This window comes from Ursus arctos, unplaced genomic scaffold (genome assembly GCF_023065955.2).
Source record: "Ursus arctos isolate Adak ecotype North America unplaced genomic scaffold, UrsArc2.0 scaffold_2, whole genome shotgun sequence".
Classification (NCBI taxonomy): Eukaryota; Metazoa; Chordata; class Mammalia; order Carnivora; family Ursidae; genus Ursus; species Ursus arctos.
In genome coordinates, this window is record NW_026622874.1 from 7,368,900 (window position 1) to 7,384,966 (window position 16,067).

The 16,067-nt window shown below is 44.9% G+C and overlaps 1 protein-coding gene across 1 annotated transcript in view; it reads right to left on the reverse strand.

Moving 5' to 3' along the window:
* Positions 1-16,067, reverse strand: part of DNAH14 (dynein axonemal heavy chain 14) — a 321,838-nt gene that overhangs the window by 85,673 nt on the left and 220,098 nt on the right. The window contains exons 58-61 of the mRNA XM_057315759.1: positions 8,918-9,115; positions 6,959-7,120; positions 4,896-5,087; positions 3,389-3,570 (exon numbers count right to left, since the gene is read on the reverse strand). Of these exons, the coding sequence (XP_057171742.1) occupies positions 3,389-3,570; positions 4,896-5,087; positions 6,959-7,120; positions 8,918-9,115 (734 nt within the window). The remainder of the gene's footprint in view (positions 1-3,388; positions 3,571-4,895; positions 5,088-6,958; positions 7,121-8,917; positions 9,116-16,067) is intronic.

Here is a 16,067-nt window from a genome sequence, read left to right on the forward strand (position 1 = left end):
GGGTGGCTCACTCAGTTAAGCATCTGCCCTTGGCTCAGGTCATGATCCCAGGGTCCTGGGGTCGAGTCCTACATCGGGCTCCCTGCTCAGCGGAGAGCCTGCTTCTCCCTCTGCTGCTCTGCCCTGCTTGCGTGCTCTGACAAATAAATAAAAATCTTAAAAAAAAAAAAAAAGCCCAGCAATGAGAAAAATCAAAGAATCCATTTAGAAAATGTGCCAATGCTATGAAAAGGCATTAAACTGAAAGGATGCACCAGTGCAGAGGCGTGCACACGGACAGCACGGTGCCACGTGTTTGCAAGGACGTGGGGAAGCTGGATTCCTCACACGCGGCCACTGTGGAGAACAACTTGGTGTTATTTTCTTTACAGCCCGGCATACACACTGTATGACTCAACGATCACGCTCCTGGCATTTCCCCTAGACATGTTCACAGCAGCTCCGTTCAGAACCACTCCCCCCTGAAAACAGCCCCAGTTCCTCCCGTGGATGAATGGTGCACGAACCGTGGTACATCCATACCGTGGGGTGCTTACAGGACAGAACAAACTATCGGTACATGCAACAGCTGGATGGAACTCCAAGGCGTGATGCTGGGTGAAGCCCATCTTGTTCCCCCGTGCAAGGGGAAGGGGGAGACAGAGACCAGACCGTGGCCGGCGCTGCTGGGAGTGGTCGGTGGCGGGGGCAGCCCAAGGGATGCGGCCATGGCAATGAACAGTTGTGCACAAATCCACACGCAGGACACAAGGGTGCGGGGCTATGCACACAGGTGGCACCAATGCCTGCGTCCTGGCTTTGATGTCACAGTTACGGAAAATGTAACGACGCGGGGAACTGAGTGTAAACTGTAAGCTGGACCTCTCTGTACTGTTTTGCAACTTCCGGTGAATCTATTTCGAAGTGAAAGGTTGTTTTTTTTTTTTTTTTTTTTTTTTTTTTTTTTTTTAAGAAGCAGCAGTAAGTTGAAAATTTTCCGTTTATCCATTCGTTAAGATAAAAAATTGAAAACATACAGTTTGTAAGGAATAAAGTAAATAAACACAAATACTGTAAAACCAGCAGACTCCAAATCCGTCAGCCAACAAAAGTTTAGTCCTGACTCTAGCAGGACTTTCCTAACCTAAAAGGATGCTGTCAGCCATGCCCTGTACAAGGTCAGTGACACGGATGCTGTTGGGCATTTGCTCTCATTTCCCTCTTTGCTCTAAGCCTTGGACAGGTCCTCAAAACGTCTCATCTGGATTCCTACAATAGCTTTCAAATCTTTGTTTTAAGTTTTCTCTCTCTCCAATTTATCCCCCGTTCTAATGCCAGAGTGATCTTCCTAAAACACACGTCCGTATCACTCAGGGTTGTTATTGTTGTGAGCTGCATATGTCAGCCACTGCTTGCAGTCAATCTGTAATCCCACCCCCAAGAAGCAGGTGCTATTAAAAATAAAATGAACTCTTAGGAACACTGAAGCCCAGCTCCCCGGGCAGCACACACGTGAGGCAGGCAGGTCGGGACTTCCCTCCCCTGTAAACGGAATGTTTCATTATGAGTTCTGGGTGGGGAAGAGATGTGGATTGGCTGTAAGGGACCCAGACCACAGAATGAACCCTCCCTGCTTTTTTTTTCTCCCATGTCTACCCCTGGGAAACGGAGCTGCTGGAATTTGCAAGTAGCAAAGAGGAGCCGGGGAATGGGGACCTTTAACCTGGTGCTTCTTTTACCACCTTGAGAGATGTGACCAGTTATGGATCACGATGATAATGACCATGTGAATAAGTTTGAAGGTGTTCCTGGTCTGACCCACACATCGGGGGTGGGAGACGTTCTGGGCTAGCACAAGGAATAGACACCACCGAGCCACCTAGAGATGAGTCTGGGCTGATGGTGCGGGTGGGGCACGGGCAAGACGGGGAAGGGAAGCAGCAGCCGTGACAGGGACTGGTCGTACCGACTGCCGTCACATGCCTGTGGGTGGAAGGCAGCAGCCGCCCCCTCCCCAGTGGTGGGAAGGGGACACCTTGGAAACTTGGAAGTCAAAGGTGGAAGGAGGACCCCCTAATCTCTTGACTCCTATGTGTGGGGCATCCGGCCAATTTATACAGACTGCTGTCATCACCCTCAGTGTGACCACCGACCAACAAAAAGCTCAATCTAGGGACCTGGAGAAACCACCCGGGAGCCCCTATCTCCAGGACTGACGAGTTTTTACTTCAAACAATAGGACAAGATTCACCTTCTAACCTAACAGGACTCCTTGAAGCTTCGCTGCATTCATGGACTCCAGCGGCGGCTCTACATGGAACGACGTGGAATCTGCCGTGGCCCACCCGGCCTTGTTAACAAAAATGTCAAAAAATGAGCCCTGGACACTGCATTTGCATCAGGCCGCCGCGGAGGCAGCTACTGCTTCTGGCCTCCGCTGCTCTGCCAGACGCAAACTGACAGCTCTAGCACGAGCGGAGAGGAGAAACTTCCATTGTCCTGGGCTTCCCGCAGCACGTGCGAGGCTGCATATGTGTGACCGCCAACGCTGATGCACCCGGATTGACGGCATTTCTAACTGGCCTGGCTCCTGATCGGGAGCCTGGCTGCGGAGTCAGAGTCATGGGCACTGTCCTCCAGTGTCACCGAAGACACAGAACGGACTTGCATCAAGTCCCTATCAGTACTGTTAATGAGGGTGTCTCGTCGGGTGGCCCCAATTCCTGTAGCGGGACACAGGCCAGGCTGGAGGATGTTGCCGGAGGGCAGCAGCTCCGCCTGGGGGGAGCCCCGGCAGCCTTCACGCCCCCACGCAGGTCACGCAGGCCTCACCGCAACTGCTCGAGGTCTTGTCAGGACACCATGTGGGCCTCCTGGAGCAGAGAGCGTGGGATGCTCGTAGGCAGGTCCTACAAGGCCATTTCCACTCACGTGTCCATCTTACTGGGCGGCTGTTAGGACACGGTTTCTTGGTGTTGCCGGGGCTCTGATCAGATAGAAACCCGCTGCGCCGTGTTTCCTCGCCCATCTTCCCAGGGGCAGCTGGACACAGGGTCCGCAGCACCGGGGCATCCCACTGTCTGTGACATCGGGCTTCCGTTACTCTGGTGTTGTCCCTGGGATAAGGGACATGGCTGGTGGCACCTGTGGCTGCTCTTGCTTTCACGACGCGACCTAACGACGGCTCAACACCTCTTCCCCGGCTGCGCGTGTCCGCCCTGTCTCGACCGACGGGCAGCCTTTGAATGCCTCACCTCTCTGAAGGGCTTGTGCAGCTGCTGCCTTTTCCCCCCAAAAGAAAGGCAGATTCGGGCTCCTTCTTTTGTATTTGTGTCTCTTTTTACAAATAAAAGCACCAACTAAAAAAAATATATATGTATGTATTTCTGATTTGGTCTCAAAGTCTTACCTCTTTGTTTGCATTTCCTTCTCTCGTGACCTCAAAATGTGAGCAAATGTATCCATGAACCGCAAGTAGCTACTGGGAGTGATATAATAATGCCTTCTGGTTTCCTGGCAGTATTTCGTGTTCAACTCTTTTATACTTCTGTGGATTTGGACACACGTTGGGGCAAGTTTTTCTTTTAAGTTCTGCAGGATAATAATTTTTAAGAATCATGAGAAAGCAATCTAAACATACATAAAGAGGGGCGCCTGGGTGGCTCAGTCGTTAAGTGTCTGCCTTTGGCCCAGGGTGTGATCCCAGAGTCCTGGGATCGAGTCCCACATCCGGCTCCTCCACTGGGAGCCTGCTTCTTCCTCTCCCACTCCCCCTGCTTGTGTTCCTTCTCTTGCTGGCTGCCTCTCTCTCTGTCAAATAAATAAATAAAATCTTAAAAAAAATAAACATACATAAAGAAAGAGAAAATAACTTGAAATAGTTTATCATTCTGAGATATGGGAAGATAGAAAAAGGCCCTGGGTAAATGGGACCAAGAATAGAGACGTCTTAGTGGTTTGGATGGTGTTCGGGTGGACAAGGCAACAGGGCTGGTGGTTTAGGACATGCCAGACAACCTACTAGGCTTTCCCCTCACTTCTGCTATAGCCATCCAAGGACTTAGGGGGCTATCACCAATGGCCCGGGGTCATGGTGCCTTTTTTTTTTTCTCTTAAATCTCCTATCTTCCTTTCCTAAAGTAGATTATCAATTACAAGAGACTCCACTTCTCTTCCTTGAGTGACATAAAGCTGCAAAAATGTCCTTACATACTCAAATGATATACTGATAAGTGGATGGGCAAACTAGAGGAGAAAGTGCCCCTTGCTTAGTTTTAGAGAAAATTCGGAGACACGACCTAGCCCTGGTGCCCACCTGCAGCCACCAAGGCTGGCCAATAACCTGGTCTCCTCTAACTCAGCTGCATTTTTTTCCTGACTCGACCCTGACTCTAGCCTTGGCCTTAGCTTTCCTTGGACGCTTGCCAAGTAAGGTCGCAAGCCCTCTTCCAGGTGCCGCGCTGAGTCTTGGGCCGCTCTGCTTTTATAGCTTCCTTTGTCAACACCCAACGGGTCTTCGGTGGGGCCGCGCTAGAAAAGATTCGTGCTGTGGCTCATGAATTCTGGGCTTATTTCACACGTGGTTTGTCGTAGCCAAGCCAGAGACATCAACAGGGAGTACCCAGGAGGCGGCAGCATCCTTCCCACGGCACCTGGCTTCAAGGAAACCTGCTGCTCACCATGGGGCAGGACAGTGCAGAGACCCAGGCAGTGAGGAATCAGGACGGGTCAGGGGGCAAAAGAGACGGGGAACTGATAAACAGTCAAGGCAAGCCCTTGACCTATTTCATGGTTTTGCCCAGCGCTGCCTGTTTTTGGCTACCTAGGACTCACTACCATTCAGAGACAGTTCTGCCAGGTGCTGTTAATAATCTGAAATCTTTCCGTGGGTCCGATTCTTTAAGGGTTGTATTTACCTCTCTGTTCTTTAAATCCACCTTTTCTCTTAAGAAGGAATTGGCTACGACAAGGAGGGCTGCTTCTGGCCACTTCTCATACCAGTCGATCGTGCAGGCAGCGATCATCGAAGGGTACGCTCTACAATGCTGGCGGAAGGTCGGTCCTGCTGGACTCATGGTCATGAAAATATGAAGATTCTTATGGATCCTCTGAAAATTAATACAGATGTAATGTGTTCACATGGAATCCCCTGAGCACCTGCCAAAGGAAACTGCAAATCCTGTGGAGCTCTCGCAAGGAAAGTGGCTGGGTTCTGCTCTGTAAGACCTGGAACATCCCCTCTATGAACCAGGTCACATGGGCGGGTGTGGTGCAAGAGTTTTGTTCAGTGGGGGACCTGACAGCAGGTGGGGGGCGGCTCTATTTCACTCTGCTCTGGGCTGCTGGGCCACCAAGATGCCCAGAAACTCAGTGTGGGAAGTGGTCAGAGGAATGAAAGCCGGAAGACACAGAAACACACCGACGTCATGGGCGGAGCACGAGGGAGGCAGTCACAAGCCCCCGAAGGGTTAGCGCCACGCGGAATTAGAGCCGCTCCAGTTTCACAGGGCTTGGGCAAAGCGCTGGTTTCTGTGAAATCCTCCCGCATCCTTGCCCCCACGCAGCTGCGTGGCTGCTGTTCCTGTCCACTCGGAAGGACTGGCATGGGCGTACAGTCCTTCCCGATGTCCTGTGTCGCTTTCAGTGAAACCATATCACCGACAGCAGCTTCGGGGACTCAATGTTCTTTTCAACGCAAACAGCTCAGTTTGTACAAAGTGATAAGATGTTTGAGGATCAAGCAACCTATTTTGCCAAAGAAGTATGGTAAAGCTGAAAGAAGAGGAAAGTGTAAGATTCTTTTTCCTCCTTTTTGTCTTTAAAACAGGTATGAAAGCAGATCAAACTGCTCAACGTAGAATTCGTACAAGCGAGAAATGCTAAAATTAAAAATGAGGTTACCTCTCTTTGCTTTACCCATCCCCAAACTCCTCCCTGAAGACATACAGTGTTAGCGGTTTCAAGTACGCTTTCGCTATTATTACTGTAAGACACTTCAAATCAGTTTTGGAAGTGTGGTATAAAACAGACATACAAATAATCAAAACTGATTTCTAACTGGGATTCTTGCTTTATTTTTTATTTCTGGACTGCACTGTTCTCCAATGAGAAATTCTTTGCTCTTCCTCGCCAATCACAATCTATGTAAACCAATTTAGTAACAAGGCACTAGAGGGCAACAAGTTATCAGGGTGACTGCATTTAAAAATATAACCTAATCTAAGCATCATGTGACGTTGTTCTCCCTCAATTGTGTATTTGTGGAATTTTTTTACATCTTGTAGTGCCGGATCACTAAGTGTCCACTGAGGATGGAAGATGGGCCAGGTCAATTCTCAGATGACCCCACTGTCGAAAGGAACTGGCCCAAGAAAGAAGTTGGTCTATGGTGCTTCCCATCTGGATGTCTGGTTGGGGCGATCCTCTCTCCTCTCTCTCTCTCTCACTGCTGAGCGGTTGGCCAGTCGTCGTGCCTTAAAGACGTGGAAAGCTTACCTCGTTGGTCTGGACTCTCTCTCCAGATGGACCCCACTGCTGAGTTCTTCTATCACCTGCTCTGTCTGGATTATTTCTGTCTGTGCCCATCACCCCCCGGCCAATTCCAGGGCTATTCAAAGGGATGCAAGAATTCTTATCTCTTGCTTTTCCAGACTTGTTGCCAACCGTGGTCAGGGAGGGAAGTCAGTGTAAGAAATAAACCCAGCGTCTTATTTCTCTTGTCATTGCCTCTCACTGCTACCATGTTCTTCAGCCACTGAGAGCCAGGTAGGCCCAGATCCTGGCTGACCTTGGACTTCCCTAAGGGTATAGAGTGTCTGTGTGCAGGGATCCAGTCATTCCTTTTAACTTTAAAAACTCATGAAAAGAACTAAAAAAAAAAAAAAAATTACCCAACTTGAAAATTGGGTACAGAATTATAAACAAAGTCTACTTTCAATTTAACATGATAATTTGATAAAGCCAAGCCACAAAAGAGTACCTTTTGGAAGGAAGCAAGCAGAGACTGCCTGTTATCAACGTGACCAGACCGTTCAGCAAAAGATCGCATCCTTAGCGCAATGGAGTCCAGCTCCTCGTTTTCAAACAGGTCCAGTATTTTCCTCAAATTGAGAATGCTGTTCAAATCTTCCATTAACAACTCCTTAGATGAAACAGATATCAAATCAGGAATGAGTAAAGTACTTACTTTTTCACTCTGAACACAACAAATTGAGACCCAGGACCAAGAGCAGTGAAGGAGTTTTTGTTAAAACGGAGAGTAAATCCAAGCTTTACCTAAAACAGCACGTGTAGCGTCATCCCCTCCTCAGGCTCCTTCTCTGACCCTCACGGTTCCCGGTGTTTCAGGTGGGGAAGGAAAGCGAGCGGGAGGACAGCCTCCAGGACGGGCCGACAGAGCCACGTGGGGCTGGCTCATCTCCTGTCTCACCCATGACTGACGGAGAACACACTGAGCCTTTCCTCCTTGTCAGGGGCTCCGCTTAGCTACCCTGGGGTGCTGCTGCCTCGGCACTGGCTTCGTTTCACCAAGCAGCCTGCAGGGACCCTTCACTGACACCAGTCCCTCGTGCAAGCCGCCCGCAGGGGCGAGCAGGTGCCGGCTGCTGGTAGGACTTTCCTGACAGCCTGTGCTCAGCAGCCGCCCCCGCCTCCCAGGGCCCGTGGGCCTTATGTGCCCCTCGGACAGACCTCCATGGGGCGAACCAAAACCCCACTCTTTAGGTGTGAGTGGACCGATCAGGCCCTAGCCTGGGAGCCCAAGTCACACCACTCACGGGCTCTGGATTGCGCCTCTCCCTGCCTGACCCTGCCCTGACCTCCCCATGTGGCCCCTCGAGGCATGCTGTGTTCTTCTTCCAGGACGGGTAAGAAACTTCTCCGTTTCAATCTCTTGCGTGGTCTTCTGTTGAACTGTGCATCAGCACCCTGGGCTCCACTTAACAAATGTTAACACAGTCATAACCCAGTTTTTTGGATTCACATGGAAAGCAGCAATGCTGTGGTCAGGAAAAAGCTGGAAAGTGTGGAGAAGAGATCCAGTGACCCTGAAGTCCCGAATGACACAGGAGTAGATGAGCACGTCCAGCCCAGCTCTGACTGATAGTGTGTTTCTGAAAAATGACTTCGTAAATTAGAACAGCAGGTTTCCGGCATGGGAGAAGCGACATCCGAATCCAGAAAAGTATCTCACAGAAACCTCAAGCTGATGAACAGTACTTAACTTTGGGAAAGGGAGGACATATAATTAAATATAATTAAAGTGGAAAATTGGACACTCCAGAGAACAGCAGATAACAACACAGCACTGGGACTTACTCTCAAAATTCCATATGCAGGAAAACCACGACCCCAGGGAGAGAGGCCCAGTATGAGGAGAGAAACAAGATGCGAGTTTGAAACAACGCTTGCTCGTAACTACATGAGTCTGGAGCACAGAATAAACTGTTGCTGTGAAATGTTGCCACGAGGTACACTGAATGGGAGACGGCGTGCGTGATTACGTCTAGGCTGTGGAAGGGCATCATTTACTCCAGATAACAGGTTAACACAGGCGTTGGGTGATTAGCATTTTTTTGCTTGTATGTAAACAAGGCCCATCCTGTGAGGAGAGTCCTAAATTCGGCAGTGCCGCTGGAGCAGGGGGACAGAGGGGGGGACCAGGAGCCTCTTGCAGACCATAAAGCTAGTTTAGCTACATGGGCCAATTACTTCTCATGGCCAATTAAAATGAAAATTCTAAAGACAGAAATGCTTTTGCAGAACTCTCCGCAGCAAGAGGACAAACACAGACGCTGTGGGCTGTGAGTGGGGACGGCCAGAACAGTGGAAAAGCCAGGGCAGGCTGGCAGGCCTATACTTTCTTTTCAAATATGAAATGGGGGGCGGGCACTACTTACACGGCAAATGCTAGCAAATGCGAAAGACAAAAAGTACTCACCTGCTTTGGGTTTAAACTAGCAACTATCAAAGCAGTGGGGTTCCCTTCTAATCCTGCTTGAATGAAGCCCCTTTTAAAGTCTTCTTTGAATTCGATGTAGGGGTAGTTGTAGGACGTGGGCACCCGGTAGAGTTTGCATTCTGTCAAGTAACAGGCCAGGGTGGCACAGGTCTCCTTCCCACAGCCGTCTATTCCTACCTGGGCAAGAAGAACAATCCAACATATGATTCCTATGTGTGTCCCAGACACCTTGAAATGCATAGTTTCCTCTCAGCAAAATATCTTTTATAATCTTTTTGGGAAATACGTGAAATATAATGAAAGTATTTATCAAAGTCCAATAGGGCTTTCATATACATTTTCTCTGTATAGTCTCTTGAAATAATATGAGACAGTTTGACTGGAACGATAACACAATCTGAAAAAATAGCATCGACAGGTTTATAAATCATTATGTTACTGCCAATATTTGACTTTTCATGTAGAAGAATTTAGATAGGTCTTTTCCTATATATTCCGAGCAATAAACACTTAGGTGCTCTTTGGTAATAATGACGAAGTATCACCTGTTCTAGCAGCTTTGCTGAGCTATAACGTACAGACTATACCTCTTTTTGTGTGTATAATTCAATGATGTTTAGTAAATTTACAGGTTTGCAACCGGTAAATCCAGTCTTAGAACAGTTCTATCCCCAGAAAGATCCCCCAGGCCTGTGAGTAGTGAGTCTTCATTCCAACCCCAGTGCCAGGCAACCATTAGCAGGCTTCCCGTCCCTCCAGGTTTCCCAGCCACTGAAGGGTAAATACGAAGTCTTCTGCATCTGCGTCCGCACTGAGCATGACGGTGTTGTGGTTCCTTCACGTGGTAGCATCTGTTAGTAGTCTGCTCCTTTTTATTGCTGAGTAGTATCCCACTGCAGATGGCCACGTGGGAGGACGTCCACTTCACGGCTATTCTACTAGTGCTCGGGACACTTTCGTGCAGGTCGTCAAGCGAACGTTTGTTTTACTTCCTCTTGTGTAGATAAAGAGAAATGGAACTGCTCCGTTAGAGGGTCCATGGGAGTTAACTTTGTAAGAAATGGTCAAACTGGTTTTCAAAGCAGCTGTGCTAGTTTACATTGGCACCGGCCCTGTGTGCGAGTTCCGGCTCATCCACAGCCTTGCCTACACTTGCCGTGGCACAGTGCCAGCACGTGCGTGCCCGTGTCTCCACGCGCTTCCAGACCGCCCTCCCCGAACGGTTAATGAAGGCGAGTAGTTTTCTCACCCGCTTATGCGCATTCATGTCTCTTTGGTGAAGTATCTAGTTAAATCTTTTGTCCACTTAAAATAATAAACTTTTTGATTTTAGGAGAGGTTTTGATTTACAGTAAAATTGCCAAGACAGAAAAGAGAATTTTCATATGCCCCACATCCAGTTTCCCCTGCCAACATCTAGCTAGTATATTTGTTACCACTAATGAAACAGTATCGACACATTATTATTAACTACAATCCATACTTAGTTTTTACCTAACATCTTTTTCTGTCCCCGGATCCCATCAAGGACACATTACATTTGCTAGTTATATGCCCTGAGGTTCCTCTTGACTGTGACAGTTTCAGACTTTCCTTTTTTGTTTTGTTTTGATGACACTGACGGGGTTGAAGTGAGCCGGTCAGGCATTTTGCAGAACGTCTCTCGGTTGGGATTTTCTTGATGTTTTCCTTTTAACTAGATTGGGGTTATGTGTTTCTGGGAGGGAAGACCGCGGGGATAAAGAGCCATTTATCAACCTGATTTAGCACTGTTAACGCTGACCTTGGTCACCTAGATAAAGTGCTGTATGTCAGGCTTCTCCACTGTGAAGTTCGTGTTTTTCTCCTTTTCCTACTGCATCCTTTGAGAGGAAATCACTCATAGCTCACAGTTAAGGAGTGCGGAGTTATGCTCCAATTCCTTGAGGGCAGAGTATCTACACACATTATTTAGAATTTTTCTGTACGGGAGATTTGTCTATTTCCCCCTATTTGTTTATTTATTTAATCATGTGTTTATATGTACCGACTCTTGGATACTTATATTTGAGTTATAATCCAGTACTACCCTATTTATGTTGTTGTTTTGGGGTATGGCCATCGGGAACTCTTTTAATTGGCTCTTCTCTCTCTCTTGTCATTGTGATTTTTAAAAACACTTCCTTTCTGCACAAGAAGATACTCCATGCTCAACACAGTATATTTCTTGTGCCAGCCCTATGGTAAGCCATTTTTCCCAGGAGCCCTGGCCCTTTTGTTGAAGAATGGTATTAGAAACCAAGACCTGGGAACGCAAACTGGTGTAGCCACTCTGGAAGATGGTATGGAGGTTCCTCAAGAAGTTAAAAATAGAGCTACCCTATGACCCAGCAATTGCACTACTGGGTATTCACCTGAAAGATACAAATGTGATCCAAAGGGGCACCTGTACCCCAATGTTCATAGCAGCAATGCCCACAATAGCCAAACCATGGAAAGAGCCCAGATGTCTATCAACAGAAGAACGGATAAAGAAGATGTGGTGTGTATACACACACACACACACACACACACACACACACAATGGAATATTACTCAGCCATCAAAAAGAATGAAATCTCACCATTTGCAATGACATGGATGGAACTAGAGGGTATCATGCTAAGTGAAATCAGTCAGTCAGAAAAAGACAATTATCATATGATTTCATTCATATGTGGAATTTAAGAAACAGTGCGGAGGGTCATAGGGGAACGGAGGGAAAACTGAATGGGAAGTCACTAGAAAGGGAGACAAACCATGAGAGACTCTTAACTATAGGAAACAAACTGAGGGTTGTTAGAGGGGAGGGGGTAGGGGGATGGAGTAACTCGGTGATGGGCATTAAGGAGGGCACATGATGTGATGAGCCCTGGGTGTTATACACAACTGATCAATTACTGAACACTACATCTGAAACTAATGATGTACTATAATGTTGGCTAATTGAATTAAAATAAACAAAGAAAAGAAAAGAAACCAAGACCTGGGTGCTGGGTGTGCTTGTTACAACTGGGCATTTTGCCAGGTTCTCTTGGCTGACACAGCAAGGAAACATGTTTGTATGCTGACCTTTGCATACACACATTCCTATAAATATGTCTGTATAGAACCATATACACGAAGCCAAACACGAGTTCAACTGCTGTCTTCAACTCTCATCCATCAGCATATGGATAATTCTAGCCTCTTCCCCTTGCTCATCTGTAAGCTCCCACTCCAACAGTGAGAAAAGTGGCTCCCACCACCTGCCATCCTTTACTTAGTTCCTCAGTTGTGATACATACGCACAGCGGTACCAGAATGGTGACCGCACTCCCACAGGAAACTACTTTATCAGCTACAGTATAGTGCTTACGTAAGTTTCTTTTGCCTTGAGTCTAACAGACTCCACTCATTTCCAAATTTCCTTAGGTTAGTTCCTTTCCTTCCCACCCTCCTCAGGGAGATTGTTGCACACATGGTAACACAGTTTGGTTGTTTCCTCACATTCTGCATTCCATCCAGGGATTCCCCAGACCTCCTAAATGATTTTTTGAAACTTCCATACACTAAGGTTCACTCTTTGTGCTGTGAAGTTCTATGGGCTTTGACAAATGTCTGGTGTCATGTATTCATCATGACAGCATTGCACAGAATAGTGTCACCATTCGAATATCTTGTGTTTAACCTTTCTTCCTTTCTCCAAACTCTTGGCAACCACCAATCTTTTTACCATCACCATAGTTTTGCCTTTTCCAGAATGTCATATAATTGGAATCATACAGTGTGTAATATTTCCAGACTGACTTCTTTCACTTAGCAATATGCCTTTAAGATTTGTCCACGTCTTTTTTGTGGCTTGATATCTCATTTCTTTTTATCTTTGAATAATATTTCATTGTACCCCAGTTTATCACTTACCAAAGGACATTTTGGTTGTGTCTAGTTTTTTAATAAAGTCACTACAATTACACATGGGAAGGTTTCTGTGAGGAAGTAAGTTTTCAAATATGTTAGGTAAATACATGGGAGCATACTGCTAGACTATATGGTAAGGCTATCTTTAGCTTTGTAAAAAGCCACCAAGCTATCCTTCCAAGTGACTGTGCCATTTTGCATTCCCATCAGCAATAAATGAGAGCTCCTGTTGCTTTGTATCCTTGCTAGCAATTCCCACTATCCATTTTTTTAAAATTTTTGGTCACTTCAATAGGCATGTAGTGGTATCACACTGTTTTCCCTAACAACAAATGAAATTGAGAACCTTTTTATATGCTTTTGTGAGGTGTCTGTTTATTTTTAATTGGGTAGTTTGTCCGTAGGATTTTCTATAAACAGGATCATGTGGAATGTGAATGAAGAGTTTTACTTCTTGTAAAGTAAGTATCTGAATGCCTTTTATTTTTCCTTTTCTTTTTCTTATCTAATTGCACTGGATACAAACTCCAGTGTAGGGTTGAATAGAAATTGTGAGAGACACATCTTTGTTTTGTTCCCAGTGTTAGGGGGAAAACATTTAGCCTTTCATCATTAAGCATATAAGTTTTCCATAGATGCCTTTTATTAGGTTGGTGAAGTTCCCTTCTATTCCTTTTTGCTGAGAGTTTAAAAAAATCATTAATGGTACTGGATTTTATCAAACACATTTTCTGCACAAATGATCATGTGGTTTTTGCCTTGTATTCTATTAATATGGTGCATTACATTACTGTGTTTTGGATGTTAAGCCAAACATACATTCCCAGGATAAATCTCACTTGGTCATGGCCTATGATACTTACGTGTTGTTGCATTTGGTTTGCTAATATTTTGTGCAGGAATTTTACAACTATATTCATAAGGGATATTGGTCTGTAGTTTTCTCTTGCTGTGATGTGTCTTGTCTGGTTTTGGTATCAGGTGATAACTGGCCTCGTGGGTGAGTTGGGAGCTGTTCCCCCCTCTATTTTCAGGAACAGTTTGTGAAGGATGGATTTCATTCTTCCTTAAATGTTTGGTAGAATTCTCCAGTGAATCCGTTTGGCCCTGGACTTTTCTTCACGGGAAGTTTTCAAACTCCCAATTCAATCTCTTTGTTTAGGTCTTTTCAGATTTCCTATCTCTTTAGCTCAGTCATTTGTGTCTTCCCAGCAAGTGTCCTTTTCATCTAGGCTATCCAGTGTGCCAGCACACAGTTGCTCATACTGTTCTCTTATAATCCTTTATTTCTGTAACGTTGGCAGTTATGTCCTCTCTTTAATTCCTGGTTTCAATAATTTTTAATGATGGACTCTTCTTTCTCTTTTGTTTTCTTGGTTTGTCGATTTTGTTCATCTTTTCAGAGAACAAACCTTTGGTTTTGTTGATATTCTCTCTTTGTTTTCTGTTCTCTACTTCTCTCATCTTTATTAATTCCTTCTTTTTGCTTGCTTGGGGTTTAGTCTTCTTTCCTTCTGTAGTTTGCTAATGTGGGAGGTTAGGTCATTCGAGGTTTTTCTTCTTTTTAAAAATATAGGCATTTATAGCTTTTTTTTTTTTTTAAGATTTTATTTATTTGATGGACAGAGAGACAGCCAGTGAGAGAGGGAACACAAGCAAGGGGAATGGGAGAGGAAGATGCAGGCTCCCACCAGAGGAGCCTGATGTGGGGCTCGATCCCAGAATGCCGGGATCATGCGCTGAGCCAGAGGCAGATGCTTAATGACTGAGCCACCCAGGTGCCCCGGCATTTATAGCTTATATACATTTCCCTCTAAGCACTGCTTTGGGTATGCCATGTTTTCATGTATCTCAGAATATTTTACAATATCTCTTGTGATTTCTTCTTTCACTCATTGGTTATTTAGGAGTATGTTGTAAAAATTCCATTTTTCCAATATTTGTGAATATTTCAAATCTCTTTCTGTTATTGATTTCTACTTTAATTCTATCTATTGTGGGCTGAGGACATACTATGAATGACTTCAATCCTTTTAAATGTATTGAGGCTTGTTCTATAGTCTGGCACATGGACTATGTTGGAGAACGTTCCATGTGTGCTTCAGAAGAATGTGTATTTTGCTGTTGTTGGAAGGACTCTGCTATCTATGTCAATTAGGTCAAATTGTTTTACAGGATTGTTGACATTTATATCCTTGTTGATTTTATATCTAGTTGCTCCAACAATGAGAGAGGGGATATTGAAGACTCCAATCACTGCTGTTGAACTGCTTATTTCTCTCTCTTCAATTCTATCTGTTTGGCTTCACATATTTTGGGGCTTAGCTGTAGGTGTGTGTGTTTATAACTGTCATATCTTTCTGATGATTAATGGTTTTATCATTATAACATCTTTCTTTTCTCTCAGAACACTTATTTTTTTCCCCTGAAGGTATATTTTGTCTGATATTAGTAAAACCTATTCCAACCCTTTTATGGGAATTATTGACATGAATTATCTTTCTCCATCTTTTCATTTTCAGTCACTTCTGCGTGAGTCTAAAATGCAACTCCTGTTGACAACACATGATTGGATTTAAAAAAAAAAATCCTGTCCTCCAATCTCTGCCTTTTTATTGGAACATTTAGTACATTTATATTTAATGTTATGATTGATATGATTTGATTTACATCTACCATATTGCTGTTTTTTAGTGTCTCATGTCTTTTTCCCCCTTTGTTTCTCCTTTACTACCTTCTTATGGTGTTAATATTTTCTAGAGTTCTATTCTAATTCTTTTGTTGTTTTACATTATGTATTTTTTGAGGTTTTTTTTTTTTTGATGGTTTCTCTAGGAATTACACTGGATATTTTATCGATCTATTCCAGATTAATATTAACTTAATTCCAGTAAAATATAGAAAGTTTGCTCAATATAGCTCCATTTGCTCCTTCCTCTTGTGTGCTATTATTATATTAACTAAATCTTTATATTATAAGCCTAATAATAGTTTTGTAATTACTGTTTTATGCACCTATCTTTGAAAGCAGTTAAACGAAAAATATACTATCTGTGGTAGGTAGAATAATATCTTTGCTATCCTCACCCTCACCCCGAAATGTATCATGTTATGATCCCTACAGCCTGTGAATATATTACCTTATATGGCAAAAGAGACTTTGCCAATGTGATTAAAATTAAGGACCTTAAAATGGGGATTTTGGATAATC